Source organism: Pseudophryne corroboree, chromosome 7, assembly GCF_028390025.1.
Source record: "Pseudophryne corroboree isolate aPseCor3 chromosome 7, aPseCor3.hap2, whole genome shotgun sequence".
NCBI classification, from domain to species: domain Eukaryota; kingdom Metazoa; phylum Chordata; class Amphibia; order Anura; family Myobatrachidae; genus Pseudophryne; species Pseudophryne corroboree.
The window spans coordinates 35,719,085-35,734,717 of NC_086450.1; the positions used below are offsets into that span (position 1 = coordinate 35,719,085).

General features: G+C 47.6%; 1 protein-coding gene across 3 annotated transcripts in view; it reads left to right on the plus strand.

Annotated features, from left to right (window-relative positions):
• VPS8 (VPS8 subunit of CORVET complex) overlaps window positions 1-15,633 on the plus strand; it is a 233,405-nt gene that overhangs the window by 176,774 nt on the left and 40,998 nt on the right. For all 3 annotated transcript variants that reach the window (XM_063932991.1, XM_063932993.1, XM_063932992.1), the window contains 3 exons: window positions 2,222-2,325; window positions 4,657-4,738; window positions 11,313-11,395. In XM_063932991.1, the coding sequence (XP_063789061.1) occupies window positions 2,222-2,325; window positions 4,657-4,738; window positions 11,313-11,395 (269 nt within the window). The remainder of the gene's footprint in view (window positions 1-2,221; window positions 2,326-4,656; window positions 4,739-11,312; window positions 11,396-15,633) is intronic.

The window sequence follows — 15,633 nt, forward strand, 5'->3', positions numbered from 1 at the left end:
ATATTCTTCCAAAAAGAACTAGCTTCTGTTCCTGAAGTTCAGACGTTTGTCAAGGGAGTACTGCATATACAGCCTCCTTTTGTGCCTCCAGTGGCACCTTGGGATCTCAATGTAGTTTTGGGATTCCTAAAATCACATTGGTTTGAACCACTCACCACTGTGGATTTAAAATATCTCACATGGAAAGTGGTAATGCTGTTAGCCCTGGCTTCAGCCAGGCGTGTATCAGAATTGGCGGCTTTATCCTATAAAAGCCCTTACCTAATTTTTCATACGGACAGGGCAGAATTGAGGACTCGTCCTCAATTTCTCCCTAAGGTGGTTTCAGCATTTCACTTAAACCAGCCTATTGTGGTGCATGCGGCTGCTAGGGACTTGGAGGATTCCAAGTTGCTGGACGTAGTCAGGGCCCTGAAAATATATGTTTCCAGGACGGCTGGAGTCAGAAAATCTGACTCGCTGTTTATCCTGTATGCACCCAACAAGCTGGGTGCTCCTGCTTCTAAGCAGACGATTGCTCGTTGGATTTGTAGTACAATTCAGCTTGCACATTCTGTGGCAGGCCTGCCACAGCCAAAATCTGTAAAAGCCCATTCCACACGGAAAGTGGGCTCATCTTGGGCGGCTGCCCGAGGGGTCTCGGCTTTACAACTTTGCCGAGCAGCTACTTGGTCAGGGGCAAACACGTTTGCTAAATTCTACAAATTTGATACCCTGGCTGAGGAGGACCTGGAGTTCTCTCATTCGGTGCTGCAGAGTCATCCGCACTCTCCCGCCCGTTTGGGAGCTTTGGTATAATCCCCATGGTCCTTTCGGAGTCCCCAGCATCCACTAGGACGTTAGAGAAAATAAGAATTTACTTACCGATAATTCTATTTCTCATAGTCCGTAGTGGATGCTGGGCGCCCATCCCAAGTGCGGATTGTCTGCATTACTTGTACATAGTTATTGTTACAAAAATCGGGTTATTGTTGTTGTGAGCCATCTTTTCAGAGGCTCCTTCTGTTATCATGCTGTTAACTGGGTTCAGATCACAAGTTGTACGGTGTGATTGGTGTGGCTGGTATGAGTCTTACCCGGGATTCAAAATCCTTCCTTATTGTGTACGCTCGTCCGGGCACAGTATCCTAACTGAGGCTTGGAGGAGGGTCATAGGGGGAGGAGCCAGTGCACACCAGGTAGTCCTAAAGCTTTTTACTTTTGTGCCCAGTCTCCTGCGGAGCCGCTATTCCCCATGGTCCTTTCGGAGTCCCCAGCATCCACTACGGACTATGAGAAATAGAATTATCGGTAAGTAAATTCTTATTATTTATTACCAGTTATTTATATAGCGCACACATATTCCGCAGCGCTTTATAAAAATATTTGCTCATTCACATTAGTCCCTGCCCCAGTGGAGCTTACAATCTATATTGCCTATCACATGTACACACAGACACATTCACACTAGGGTTAATTTTGTTGGGAGCCAATTAACCTACCAGAATATTTTTGGATTGTGGGAGGAAACCGGAGTACCCAGAGGAAACCCACGCAAGTATATACAAACTCCACACAGTTAGGGCCATGGTGGGAATTGAACCCATGACCTCAGTGCTGTAAGGCAGTAATGCTAACCATTACACCATCCGTACTGCCCATAATATATAAAATACTACAATATATAAAATGCTACACCATCAAGATATAAAATATATAATGTATAAAATGCTACACCATCAAGATATAAAATATATAATTATAATGTATAAAATGCTACACCATCAAGAAATATACAGTATAAGAAGTTTACCAAATTCTGAGTGACAGTTGTAAATGGGTGTGGAATATGACTGCGTTGTATATATAAATATTAGTAACATGGAGATATATTCTTTGTACTCTCAAAGTAGATGCTACAGAAGTGTTTGGGATTTAAATGTTGGTTTTCTGTATCATGAAGAGTAACTGAAATGGATATATAGGAACAAACCCTTGATATAGTAATAGTCATAGGCCTGTATTCAACTCCTGGCAATGTTGAGATGCACTCACCCCCGAGAATTCCGGTACAGGGACATCGCACCTCTACCTGCAGTGTTGGTGGGCACAAGGTTCCGGAGAAACGGTTGCGACGCCAGCACTGCTCATCCCCATATTGTCACGTTGATGACTGCAGGTCAGTCCCAAGGGACACTCTAATAACCTTTTTTTTCTTGTACTTCTGTCTCTTCCATTCCAGCTGCGAAAGAACCGACCAACTTAACACATATCAGGGAAACTCTATCGGAGACCATCTCCTTGTGTGAGAGGACGTCACACACTCTCACCCTGCAGCAGCGAGAGGTACAGCTAATTACTGGGGTGTCCTACCGACCAACGCGTTGCTACGCGCCCGTGTTGTTAATACGTCCGTGCAGAGAGACTTTTCTGAGTGATCCCCTCTGAAATCCAAGTACCGTACTGAAGGAATGGCCATAATTCTAAATCATCAGTGGTCTATTACCGATGTCGAATGTTTTTTATTATCATCGATGGGGGAGAACCAGAAAGTTTCCCACCATCGATGGTTTAGTGCTATCGAAAAAAATGTCCTCATATTGTCAGCCACACCCCCTGGACTATGATTGGCTTGCAGTTCAGTTAATAGTAATGCCGGGGTGACCACCCATGAGTAAAACCATTGATGGTTTCTTTATAGATGGTTTTACACCATCGAGGTTATCCTTCGATGGTGAACCTACCGATGGCCATCCCTACCGTACTCTTCTGTCTGTTGGTTGACATTGACGGAGATTTTTGTTTGTAGACTCTACCATAAACTTTAAATGTTTTTTGTTTGTCTGTTCCAAATTATAATATGATTTTGCAAATGATAACTTACTTGCCGGTTTACCTGTGGTGGAAAACAAGGGTATATTAGAGCTGAGCTGAGCGTTTCAGCCCGCGCGTTGGCATAATTCCCGTTATTGCGGCTGTAATGATCCATTTTATAGCCCATTGCATCATCGTGTTTACCTGTTCATTGTCCCAAGTCACTGGAAGAGTGGTGGGATGCTGGAGGGTTCCCTACTCTCCCGGGAGCCAGGAAAACACCCCCTATTGCGGGAGACTATTTGGAATTCCAGGAGAGGGGCCAAGTATGTTTTGCAGTTTAGTTTTCTTTAATGTTTTAAAAAAAGAATGTGAAGACTATCAGTGCTGATAAGCTTGTACTGACGCCACTTATTGTGGTTTCATAGAACAGAGGAAGATCAGGAATTGGTACAATAACCCAAGTCGGTTGTGTTTATTTGACGTTGTTATGAATTATTTTTATTTTCATTAACGACCTAACAGAAGGTCTAGAGAGCATGGTGTCAATTTTTGCAGATGATACCAAATTGTGTAAGGCTATAAATACAGAGGAGGATGCCGAGTCTCTTCAGAACGATTTAGTTAAATTAGAAGCATGGGCAGCCAAATGGAGAATGCGCTTCAACACAGACAAGTGTAAGGTAATGCACTGTGGTAACAAGAACAAAAATTACACCTACATACTAAATGGGGTAAAATTAGGGGATTCTGTACTGGAAAAGGACTTGGGTGTCCTCATAGATAGCAAGCTAAGCAGTAGTACCCAAAGTAGGACTGCAGCAAAGAAGGCTAATAAGATATTAGCATGCATAAAACGGGGTATAGATGCTAGGGACAAGAGTATTATACTCCCGTTATATAAATCACTAGTGAGGCCACACCTTGAATACTGTGTACAATTCTGGGCACCGTACTACAAAAAGGATATCCTGGAGCTTGAAAAGAGGAGGGCGACCAAACTAATTAAGGGCATGGAGACGATGGAATACAAGGAAAGGCTTGAAAGACTAGGCATGTTTACATTGGAAAAGCGGAGACTAAGAGGGGATATGATCAACATCTACAAATATATAAGGGGACAATACACAGAGCTTGCGCGGGACCTGTTTTTGGTTAGATCAACACAGAGGACTCGTGGACACTCGCTCAGGTTAGAGGAGAGGAGATTCCGCACAATACGGCGTAAAGGCTTTTTCACGGTAAGGACAATACGTGTTTGGAATTCCCTGCCCGAGGGAGTTGTAATGGCGGAATCTGTCAACACCTTTAAGAATGGGTTAGATAAATTCCTATTGGATAAGGATATCCAGGGGTATGGTGCATAGTCATGCATTATAGTTACTATAAATAGGGATAAAATGCAATGGCTGACAGAAGCATCAGTCAGAAATTTTAGTCAAATCATCATGCATAGGAGACCACAAATAGGTTGAACTCGATGGACAATTGTCTTTTTTCAACCTCAGATACTATGTTTTTTTTTACCGTTGCACTTTTTGATGAATTTGGACTGGTCCATGGTTGCTATGCAGGGCCTCCATCAGAAATGTTGGATCCCAGTGCGAAGGGGGTAGGGCCACTTATGCCTCTTGGAAGGCCTGGACCCTGGCATTGTGCGTCCGTTTCAGCGTGGCGCTACTGTTGCCGTGGTAACTCAGATCATGTTGGTTGTGAAAGCTAAATGGGATTGTTGTATAGCAGGCTTGTTACTCAGGAAGCCTGATGTGACTGTCCTGCTCTGTGCAGTGTTCGGGTCTCCGCTGTCTCAGCCCGCACTGTAGGAGAGCAGAGATACAGGCTGATTGTCTCTTTCTCACACAGGCGCTGTGGTTTCCTCTGCTGGAAGCAATGATGTCCCCACAGAAGCTCCTAAATTCCTCCTCAACCCAGTTATATTCTGAGCGTAAGTTCTCTGACTTCTGAACTGGCGTTATTGTGTGTCTGTAACATCTGCGTCATACAAAACATATTGTGCACTGAAAAAAAATCCAAAGATGGCCGCAGGATGAGATTACACCTGCCCCCACTTTCTTATGGCAAATGGATTGGCCCAGAATGAAAGGCCATTATTTCTCATATGTCCTAGAGGATGCTGGGGATGCTTCAAGAACCATGGGGGTATAAACCATGGGGTATAGACGGGATCCGCAGGAGACATGGGCACTTTAAGACTTTAAAAGGGGTGTGAACAGGCTCCTCCCTCTATGCCCCTCCTCCAGACTCCAGTTAGATTCTGTGCCCAGAGAGATTGGTCACACACTAGGGGAGCTCTACTGAGTTTCTCTGAAAAAGACTTTATGTTAGGTTTTTTATGTTCAGGGAGCACTGCTGGCAACAGGCTCCCTGCATCGGGAGGGGAGGGGAGAGAAGCAGACCTACTTCTGTGAGTTCAAAGGCTCAGCTTCTTAGGCTACTGGACACCATTAGCTCCAGAGGGTCTGATCACTTGGTCCGTCTAGGTGATCGTTCCCGCAGCAGCGTCGTCACCCCCCTTGCAGAGCCAGAAGAAAGAAGCCGGGTGAGTAAAAGAAGAAACGAAGACTTCAGTGACGGCAGAAGACTTCAGTGTTGAGGTACCGCGCCATGCTCCCACACACACACACACACACAGCGGCACTTGCAGGGCGCAGGGGGGGCGCCCTGGGCAGCATGGATACTGAAGTCTTAAAACTGGCAAATACATATATTAAAAGTGCCTAGGCACTAAATATAGATCCCCGCCAGTATAAATATATGGATTTGAGCGGGACTGAAGCGCGCCGGTGAGGGGGGCGTGGCTTAGCCCTCACAGCTCTAACCAGCGCCATTTTCTCTTCACAGAAGCTGCAGAGACGCTGGCCCTGACCTCCACACTGCTGTACAAGTAACAGGGTGCAAAAAGGGGGGAGGGGGCACAGTAGATTTGGTGCTATTATCTTTATTATAAAAGCGCTGGCAGGTCTGAGGCATTGTACGTAGAGTCTCAGTACCGGGTTGGGCGCTGGGTTGTGAGCTGGCAAACTCCTTCTGTGTCTTTCTAACAGGCTTTGCTGTGGGTCTGTCCCCTATAGCCCAGTGTGCTTGTAGGTGTCGGTACGTGTGTGTGTCGACATGTCTGAGGCTGAGTGCTCTTCCCAGGAGGAGGCCGGATTGTAAGAACCAGACATGGAGGAAATCCATGGAAGATGCATTGTCACAAGCTCAGACCCCTTCGGGGTCACAGAAACGTGCATTTACCCAGATAGCAGATACAGATACCGACACTGACTCTGATTCCAGTGTCTACTATGGTGATGCCAGATGAAATCCTAAACTGGCCAAAAGTATTCAGTACATGATTGTGGCGATAAAAGACGTATACGTATCACGGAGGACCCTGCGGTTCCTGATACTAGGGTCTGTTTGTATAAAGGAAAAAAACCTGAGGTAACGTTTCCTCCCTCTCATGAACTGAACGCTCTTTTTGAACAGGCTTGGGAAAATCCTGACAGGAAGGTACAGGTTCCCAAAAGAATTCCAGTGGCATATCCGTTCCCCTCTGTGGACAGGGAAAAGTGGGAGTCAACCCCCTCGGTGGACAAAGCGCTGTCGCGTCTGTCCAAGAAGGCGGAGCTTCCGTCTCTGGACACTGCTGCCTTAAAGGATCCTGCGGATCGTAAGCAGGAAAATACACTAAAATCCTTTATGTCACTACAGGTTCGCTACTCAGGCCTGCCAATGCATCGGCATGGGTGAGTAGTGCTATTGAAAAGTGGGCAGATAACTTGTCATCTGAGATAGATACCCTAGACAGGGATAGTGTGCTTTTGACTCTGGGTCATATCAGGGTCGCTGCAGCATATTTAAAAGAAGCTGTAAGGGATATTGGCCATTTGGGATCAAGGGCCAATGCCATGGCTGTCTCGGCTAGAAGGGCATTGTGGATTCATCAATGGTATGCTGATGCTGACTCGAAGAAGGCTATAGAGTCTCTACCGTTTAACGGTAGTGTCTTGTTTGGTGACGGCCTCACTGACCTGGTATCTACGGCTACCGCGGGTAAGTCGTCATTTTTACCTAATGTTCCTGCACAACAAAAGAAAACGCCCCACTATCAGATGCAGTCCTTTCGGCCCAATAAATTCAAAAAAGGACGAGGGTCCTCCTTCCTTGCTGCGAGAGGTAGAGGATGGGGAAAGAGGTCACAGGCTGTGGCAAATTCCCAAGAGCAGAAGTCCTCTCCTGCTTCTACCAAATCCACCGCATGACGCTGGGGCTCCTCTGCGGGAGTCCGCACCGATGGGGGCACGTCTCAAACTCTTCAGTCAGGTCTGCGTGCGCTCGGACCTAGATCCTTGGATATTTGAAATAGTAACCCAAGGGTACAAATTAGAGTTTCAGGACGTGCCCCCTCACCGATTTTTCAAATCGGCCTTGCCAGCTTCTCATCTAGAAAGGGAAGTGGTATACGCAGCGATACTAAAGCTGTGTTAAAATCAAGTCATTGTCACGGTACCCCCGTCACAACGGGGGGAGGGTTTTTATTCGAGTCTGTTCGTGGTCCCGAAGCCGGATGGCTCAGTCAGACCGATTCTGTACCTAAAATCCCTCAATTTCTTTCTGAAAAGGTTCAAATTCAAAATGGAATCTCTCCGAGCAGTGATCTCCAGTCTGGAGGAGGGGGATTTTATGGTGTCGGTCGACATAAAGGGTGCTTACTTACACGTTCCCATATATCCTCCACATCAGGCATACCTGAGGTTTGCGGCTCAGGATTGTCATTACCAATTTCAGACGTTGCCGTTTGGTCTGTCCACGGCACCACGGATTTTCACCAAGGTTATGGCGGAAATGATGGTTCTCCTGCGCAAGCAGGGAATCACAATTATCCCGTACTTGGACGATCTCCTCATAAAGGCGAGATCCAAGGGGCAATTGCTGAAGAATGTTGCGCTCTCACTGACGATTCTGCAACAACATGTTTGGCTCCTAAACTTGCCAAAATCACAGTTGGTTCCGACGACACGGCTGCCGTTCCTGGGTATGATTCTGGATACAGAATTACAGAGAGTTTTTCTTCCAGTGGAAAAGGCTCTCGAAATACAGTACATGGTAAAACAGATTCTGAAACCGGCAAAAGTGTCAGTTCTTCAATGCACTCGGTTGCTGGGGAAGATGGTGGCGGCTTACGAGGCAATTCCGTATGGCAGGTTCCATGCCAGGGTGTTTCAGTGGGACCTGTTGGGCAAGTGGTCCGGGTCTTACCTGGACATGCACCGGAAAATAATCCTATCTTCCAGGACCAGGATCTCCCTTCTGTGGTGGCTGCACAGTTCTCACCTTCTGGAGGGACGCAGGTTCGGGATTCAGGATTGGATCCTGGTGACCACAGATGCAAGTCTCCGAGGCTGGGGAGCAGTCACACAAGGGAGAAACTTTCAGGGAAAATGGTCAAGCCAGGAAGCTTGTCTGCACATAAACATTCTGGAATTAAGGGCCATTTACAACGGCATTCTGCAAGCGGAACATCTTCTTCGCGGTCTGCCAGTCTTGATTCAGTCAGACAACAGAACAGCAGTGGCGTACATAAACCGCCAGGGCGGAACAAAGAGCAGAGCGGCGATGGCCGAGGCCACGAAAGTTCTTCGCTGGGCGGAAAGACATGCAAGCGCGCTGTCAGCAGTCTTCATTCCAGGAGTGGACAACTGGAAAGCAGACTTCCTCAGCAGACACAATCTCCATCCAGGAGAGTGGGGTCTTCATCAAGAGGTTTTTGCAGAAGTGACAAGTCGTTGGGGAATTCCTCAAATAGACATGATGGCGTCCCGCCTCAACAAGAAACTTCAGAGATATTGTTCCAAGTCGAGGGACCCTCAAGCAATAGCGGTGGACGCCCTACTGACACCGTGGGGGTTTCCGTCGGTCTATGTGTTCCCTCCACTTCCCCTCATTCCAAAGGTGATAAAGATTATAAGAAGAACAAGGGTTCAGGTGGTACTCATTGTTCCAGACTGGCCATGGAGGGCCTGGTATCCAGATCTTCAGGAGTTGCTCATAGAAGATCCCTGGCCGCTTCCTCTACGGGAGGACCTGTTACAACAAGGTCCGTGCGTGTATCAGGACTTACCGCGGCTGTGTTTGACGGCATGGCGGTTGAACGCCAGATCCTAGCCAGAAAGGGTATTCCCAGTGAAGTCATTCCCACTCTGATTCAGGCTAGAAAGGAAGTCACGGCAAAGCATTACCACCGTATTTGGAGAAAATATGTGTCTTGGTGTGAATCCAAGAAGGCTCCTACGGAAGAATTTCAGCTGGGGCGTTTGCTCCATTTTTTGCAAGCAGGTGTGGATGCGGGCCAAAAGTTGGGCTCTATTAAAGTACAAATTTCGGCCTTATCTATTTTCTTTCAGAAAGAATTGGACTCCCTTCCAGAAGTTCAGACCTTCGTGAAAGGTGTGCTACACATCCAACCTCCATTTGTGCCCCCAGTGGCACCGTGGGATTTTAATGTGGTATTGCAGTGCCTGCAATCTCAGTGGTTTGAACCTTTACGTAAGGTTGAGTTAAAATTCTTTACTTGGAAAGTGGTCATGTTGTTGGCCTTGGCATCCGCAAGGCGGGTATCTGAGTTGGCGGCTTTGTCTCACAAAAGCCCCTATTTGATTTTCCATGCTGATAGAGCGGAGTTGAGAACTCGTCAGCAATTTCTGCCAAAAGTGGTTTCATCATTTCATGTAAACCAGCCAATTGTGGTGCCAGTGGCTACTGACGCCTTGGCAGAGTCAAAGTCTCTCGATGTGGTCAGAGCTTTGAAGATCTATGTCGCCAGGACGGCGCAGCTTAGGAAATCAGAGGCTCTGTTTGTCCTGTGGGCTCCCAACAAGATTGGGGCTCCTGCTTCTAAGCAGGCTATTGCGCGCTGGATCTGTAATACGATTCAGCAGGCTCATTCTACGGCAGGATTGCCGTTACCAAAATCGGTAAAAGACCATTCTACCAGAAAGGTGGGCTCATCCTGGGCGGCTGCCCGAGGGGTCTCGGCATTACAGCTTTGCCGAGCTGCTACTTGGTCGGGTTCAAACACCTTTGCGAAGTTTTACAAGTTTGATACCCTGGCTGAGGAGGACCTCTTGTTTGGTCAATCGGTGCTGCAGAGTCGTCCGCACTCTCCCACCCGTTCTAGAGCTTTGGTATAAACCCCATGGTTCTTGAAGCATCCCCAGCATCCTCTAGGACGTATAGAAAATAGGATTTTAATACCTACCGGTAAATCCTTTTCTCTTAGGATGCTGGGCGCCCGTCCCAGTGCGGGCTGTATCTGCAGTTTGGTTATGTTTACACTCCTGTTGAGTTAAGTTCAGCCAGGCTGTGGCTGATGTTGGTCATGCCGTTGCATGCGTTGTTGTTGAATGCCATGTTATACGGCGTGTTTGAGGTGTTAGCTGGTATCAGGGCCGGTTCTTGGGCGCTGGGCGCCCCGGGCGACAATAGGGGGCATGGCTACGTACAGGGGGCGTGGTCATTTACGCCCCATGTACAGACTGAAATGATGTGCGGTGCGCGATGACGTCATCGCGCACAGCAAAGGTCCTCTCCACGAAGGGAAATTAGACGCGTAGCGTCTAGTTCCCTTCGTGGAGAGGACCTTTGCTGTGCGGTGCGCAATGACGTCATCGCGCACCGCACAGTAAAGGACCTCTCCACGAAGGGAAACTAGACGCGTACGCGTCTAGTTTCTCTTCACAGCGGCAGCGGGGGGCAGCGGGGGGCACAGCAGCAGCGGATCTTTTCCTGGTGCGGCGCCCTCCGGAAGGCGGCGCCCCGGGCAAAAGTCCTGCTTGCCCGTGGCAAGATCCGCTACTGGCTGGTATGTATCTCACCTTAGTTTTAAAAATTAAATAAATCCTTTTCCTCGAAATGTCCGTCTCCCTGGGCACAATTCCTATAACTGGAGTCTGGAGGAGGGGCATAGAGGGAGGAGCCAGTTCACACCCCTTATAAAGTCTTAAAGTGCCCATGTCTCCTGCGGATCCCGTCTATACCCCATGGTTCTTGAAGCATCCCCAGCATCCTCTACGGACTAAGAGAAAAGGATTTACCGGTAGGTATTAAAATCCTATTTTTTGCTCTAATGAGAGCTGCAACTAGATGTTTTAGTGCACACCCCAAACGTGCAGCCGCATTGAGGTGAGATGCATCATTGGTTGCCCTTGAATTGCATAAAATTGCCCATAACTGATCTACAGTATCCTGTAATACTAGTGTTTCATTGTAATTTGTGTACTAGTATTGCATTGTAATTTGTGTACTAGTATTGCAGTGTAATTTGTGTACTAGTATTACAGTGTAATTTGTGTACTAGTATTGCAGTGTAATTTGTGTACTAGTATTGCAGTGTAATTTGTGTACTAGTATTGCAGTGTAATTTGTGTACTAGTATTGCAGTGTAATTTGTGTACTAGTATTGCAGTGTAATTTGTGTACTAGTATTGCAGTGTAATTTCTGCTTGTCCCTACAGCATTGAAGAGTCTGACAATGGAGGTACTTAATAGCATGGCGGCATATATCTCCCTTCCGTCCATACTGCAGAGGATCCTGCAGGTAGGTGCCCCCCTTGTAGTGACTTCTAAGCAAGCAACATGTACGGTGCAGGGGCTTCACCATTGCAGGGCAATATTATTACATCTTCTCTATGATGCCGTTACATAATACAGGACCTCACCACGTCACTCAGTCATTGTGTCACCGACGCTATATACTGTATCGTGCTGTGATATATGCGGCTGTGGGAGTTTGCTCAACAACACTTGTGGCGTGGCTGGCAAGGTTTAGCCTGGAGGAAATGGCGCACATACTGCGTAACAGGCGCACGTACTTGGCGTATGTACTTTGTTTTTTAGCCGCATTTCAGACCCTGAAGACAGAGTTTGAGAAATGTGTTCTTTTAATCTCCGCGTATCTCTCCCGTGTAACACAGACAACAATGTATGGTACTCCGCCACAGCATATTACGCACAACAAACAGGGCTGTGAGGGTACCCTGCCAGAGACCCTGCATTTACATTTTGTTTAGTTTGGTGTCCTTTTTCTATGTTACCCTTTTACCACTAAAGTACTGGAAGACTATGGGCCTAATTCAGACCTGATCACAAAAGCAAAATCTTCCTCTAATGGATAAAACCATGTGCACTGCAGGTGGGGCAGATATAACATGTGCAGAGAGAGTTAGATTTGGGTGGGGTATATTGTTTCTGTGCAGGGTAAATACTGGCTGCTTTATTTTTACACTGCAATTTAGATTTCAGTTTGAACACACCCCACCCAAATCTAACTCTCTCTGCACATGTTACATCTGCCCCACCTGCACTGCACATGTTTTTGCTCATTAGTTTACTGTTGTGATCAGATCTGAATTAGGCCTTTACCTGTCTCCTTCTCATATCCAACATGGGGGCCGATTCAGACCTGGTCGCTGCTGTGCGTTTTCTCACAGGCTGCGATCGTATCTGCACTGCGTATGCACTGCAATGCGCAGGCGCTACGGACCGCAGCAATGGGGATCGCCAGTCGACGACGGGACGTTGCAGAAATTCCGAACGCACTGGCGATCGCAAAGTGATTGACAGGAAGAGGGCGTTTGTGGGTGGCAACTGACCGTTTCTAGGGAGTGTCCGGAAAAACGCAGGAGGGGCCAGGCGTTTGGAGGGAGGTGTTCTGACGTCAGCTCCGGCCCCGATCATCGCAGCGGCTGAGTGAGTCCTGGGCTGTGCAGAGACTGTGCAGCTCTCCAGCACAAGTGATCGCCACACCTGCACACACACAATAGCTACCCCCTGTAAGCGGCGACTACCTGATCGCAGGGATGCAAAAAAACGCACCCTAGCGATCAGGTGTGAATTACCCCCCATGGTCAGTCAGTGATTCGCCTGCTATATTTAAAGCAGCAATAATTAAAAAGGTAAAACCAGCCTGGCTGTGCCCTTGTTGCCTCTTTAAATGTAACAGCTAGTTCACTGCAGTCGGGTAGGTCCCCGCAACTCGCAGGCTGTTACATTTTGGCCTTAATGACCGCTTACATTGTCCTCTGAAAACTAATTTTCTGTGCTGCTTTCATGTACAAGAGGGGTTAAAGACCTTGTCAGTCTCCTCCGCTGTCCGCTGGTCCCATTCTCGCTCTCACAGAATGCAGATGTTCCAGAGAAGTCTCTTTGAAATCTGGGCCACAATATCATGCATATTTCATGCCGTGCTCCTAAACATTAACCCCCTGTTACACACACATCAGCAGAGTGCAGCAGTGTGGTTTATGTTATAGTAAAATGACATAGGGGGTCATTCCGACCTGATCGCACGCAGCAGTTTTTTGCAGCACAGCGATCAGGTCACTACAGCGCATGCATGTGCACCGCAATGCGTGGGCGCGTCGTACGGGTACAAAGCGGTTCGTTGCTGGGTGATGGATTTAACAAAGAATCCATTCGCACAGCCGATCGCAAGAAGATTGACAGGAAGAGGGCGTTTGTGGGTCTCAACTGACCGTTTTCAGGGAGTGGTTGGAAAAACACAGGCGTGTCCAGGCGTTTGCAGGGCGGGTGTCTGACGTCAATTCCGGGACCGGACAGGCTGAAGTGATCGCAGTGGCTGAGTAAGTTCAGACCTGCTCAGAAACTGCACAAACTATTTTTGTACCGCTCGGCTGCACAGGCGTTCGCACACTTGCAAAGCGAAAATACACTCCTCTGTGGGCGGCGACTATGCGTTTGCACAGCTGCAAAAATTAGCTAGCGAGCGATAAACTCAGATTGACCCCCATAGTCTTGTCTATAAGATCACCTTCCGTTACCAGTGGACGCACCAGGTGGTATTACAGTGTACATGGGCGCTAAAAGTGGATGCGTCAGTCCTTGCACATTCAGCCGCAGAGATATATACTGTAGTTTCAGAAGTTTATATGGTTAATGGGAAGTGCGCTGTAAAATATTAAACTGTATAGTGGATAGCTGGTTCTAAAGTCATGTTCTGCAGATCTCTAGAAAGGTTTCAGACTTAGTGATGTGGATTTGTAACCTGCAATTCATTAATAAAGACATAGTAATGGAGATTTACTAAACACAGACTGTGGGCCTTATTTAGAGATGGAGGCAGCGCCAATGTTTGCGCAGTTCAGCGATTATTTGCTTGCACGAAAACTCCTGAAAACCCCTACGGTGCATGCTTCCTCCTGAGTGTGCGCAGAAACCCGCTGTTGTGTACAGAGTGGCTGGCATTGAGTATCCGGGCGGTGCCGCAGGCAAGCTGCCATTGTTTTCAGTTTGTGCATGCGTCCCGATGGTTAATGCTCGAAGTTGCAGGCCGAGATGGCGCGAGAGAGCTGCAAGCTTGGTGGGCATTTCGGGGAGGTAACGGGGTGGAAGGTGACTAGCTAGACGCTGGCATGACACGCCCAGTCCTTGTCCTGGTTATTACTCGTGTTTAAAACAGGCATTCGTGTGAATAATCCGTGAAAGAGGAGAAAAAATATTCAGTTTGCGACGCCGACGGGATGACTGCAGATATTTGTTCATGCAAATATGCTTTATGTTTTTACCGCCATACTTTTATTGTGATCTTTGGGTTTCCTGTTTATCTCTCAGTTTTGCTATTCTTGATCTCTCGCAGTTTATGAGATTGCGGCTGCAGCCTGGGCGTGTGGGTGTGTGTATTTTCTTTCCATGCTGTTGCCTTTGGAAATGGCGCTTTGAAGTGCGCGTTCCAGCGTGTGTCCTCACCGCTCTGATTTTGTACAGAAATAGTCTTAAATCACCAATTACACAGCATAAGCCGCAGCACAGACTTACCACTGCTCAGATAGCTCATTAGCCCGTCTTATCATTCACTTGATTTTTTCCTTAATGTCAAACTGCTTTTTGCAGCTTTCGTTCTCATTTTAAGATGCTGAAATCAGGTGGGGCGGCTTGTGTTCCCATAGCACATCCACAAGTGGGTATACGGGGGCAGTGCAATCAATGGGCTAGGATGTAACTTTCACTAATCTCTCGTATTGAAGTGTGAGTGCTGCTCAAGGCTTAAAGTTAAGCCCAAAATTGAAAACTCTTAAACACCATAAATGTAGCATTCATTATTCCTATCTGGCTAAGGCCAGGTGTAGACGCCTTTGTATACCATGGGGCTTAAAGGTGTACCCAGGGGTATGGGACTCAGGGTCGACGGTGTCTAGGTCGACATCTATTGGTCGACAGTGACTAGGTCGACACAGGAAATGGGTCGAAACGGCCGTTAGGTCGACATGAACAAGGTCAACATGGAAAAAGTTTGACATGATTTTTTTATGTTCTTGCTGTCGTTTTCTTTGCAAAGTGACGGAGGACCCCAATTAGTGCACCGTGTCCCCTTGCATGGCGAGCGAGCTTCGGACAAGGTGCCTCATTACGCTACCTCTGCGCTCGGCACAGGCTACCGTTCCCAGTTGTAGTCCACGTGGATCGTAAAGTGTAAAAAATTCATGTCGATCTTTTTCCATGTCGACCTAATGTTCGTGTCGGCCTACTCAGTGTCAACCAATAGGCGTCAACCTAATGTGTGTCGACCTAGAGTCCACATACCGTCCCCAGTAGGCGATGGGCCATCACCTGGTCCTCTGACCAAGAGGCTGGAGCTATGTGTTCCCGGTGCCGCCTGAGCCAGGGGTGTCTGAAAATGCACTAGCGAAGGACCGCACCTCTGCACTAGGATGTTGCTAAGCACTTTGTTTTCAGGACGCACAATTTTTCATTTGCCCTAGCCTTCTAGACCGACACCTTCACTGTACCTATTTTTGCGGGGTCTGGATGTAGAACCTT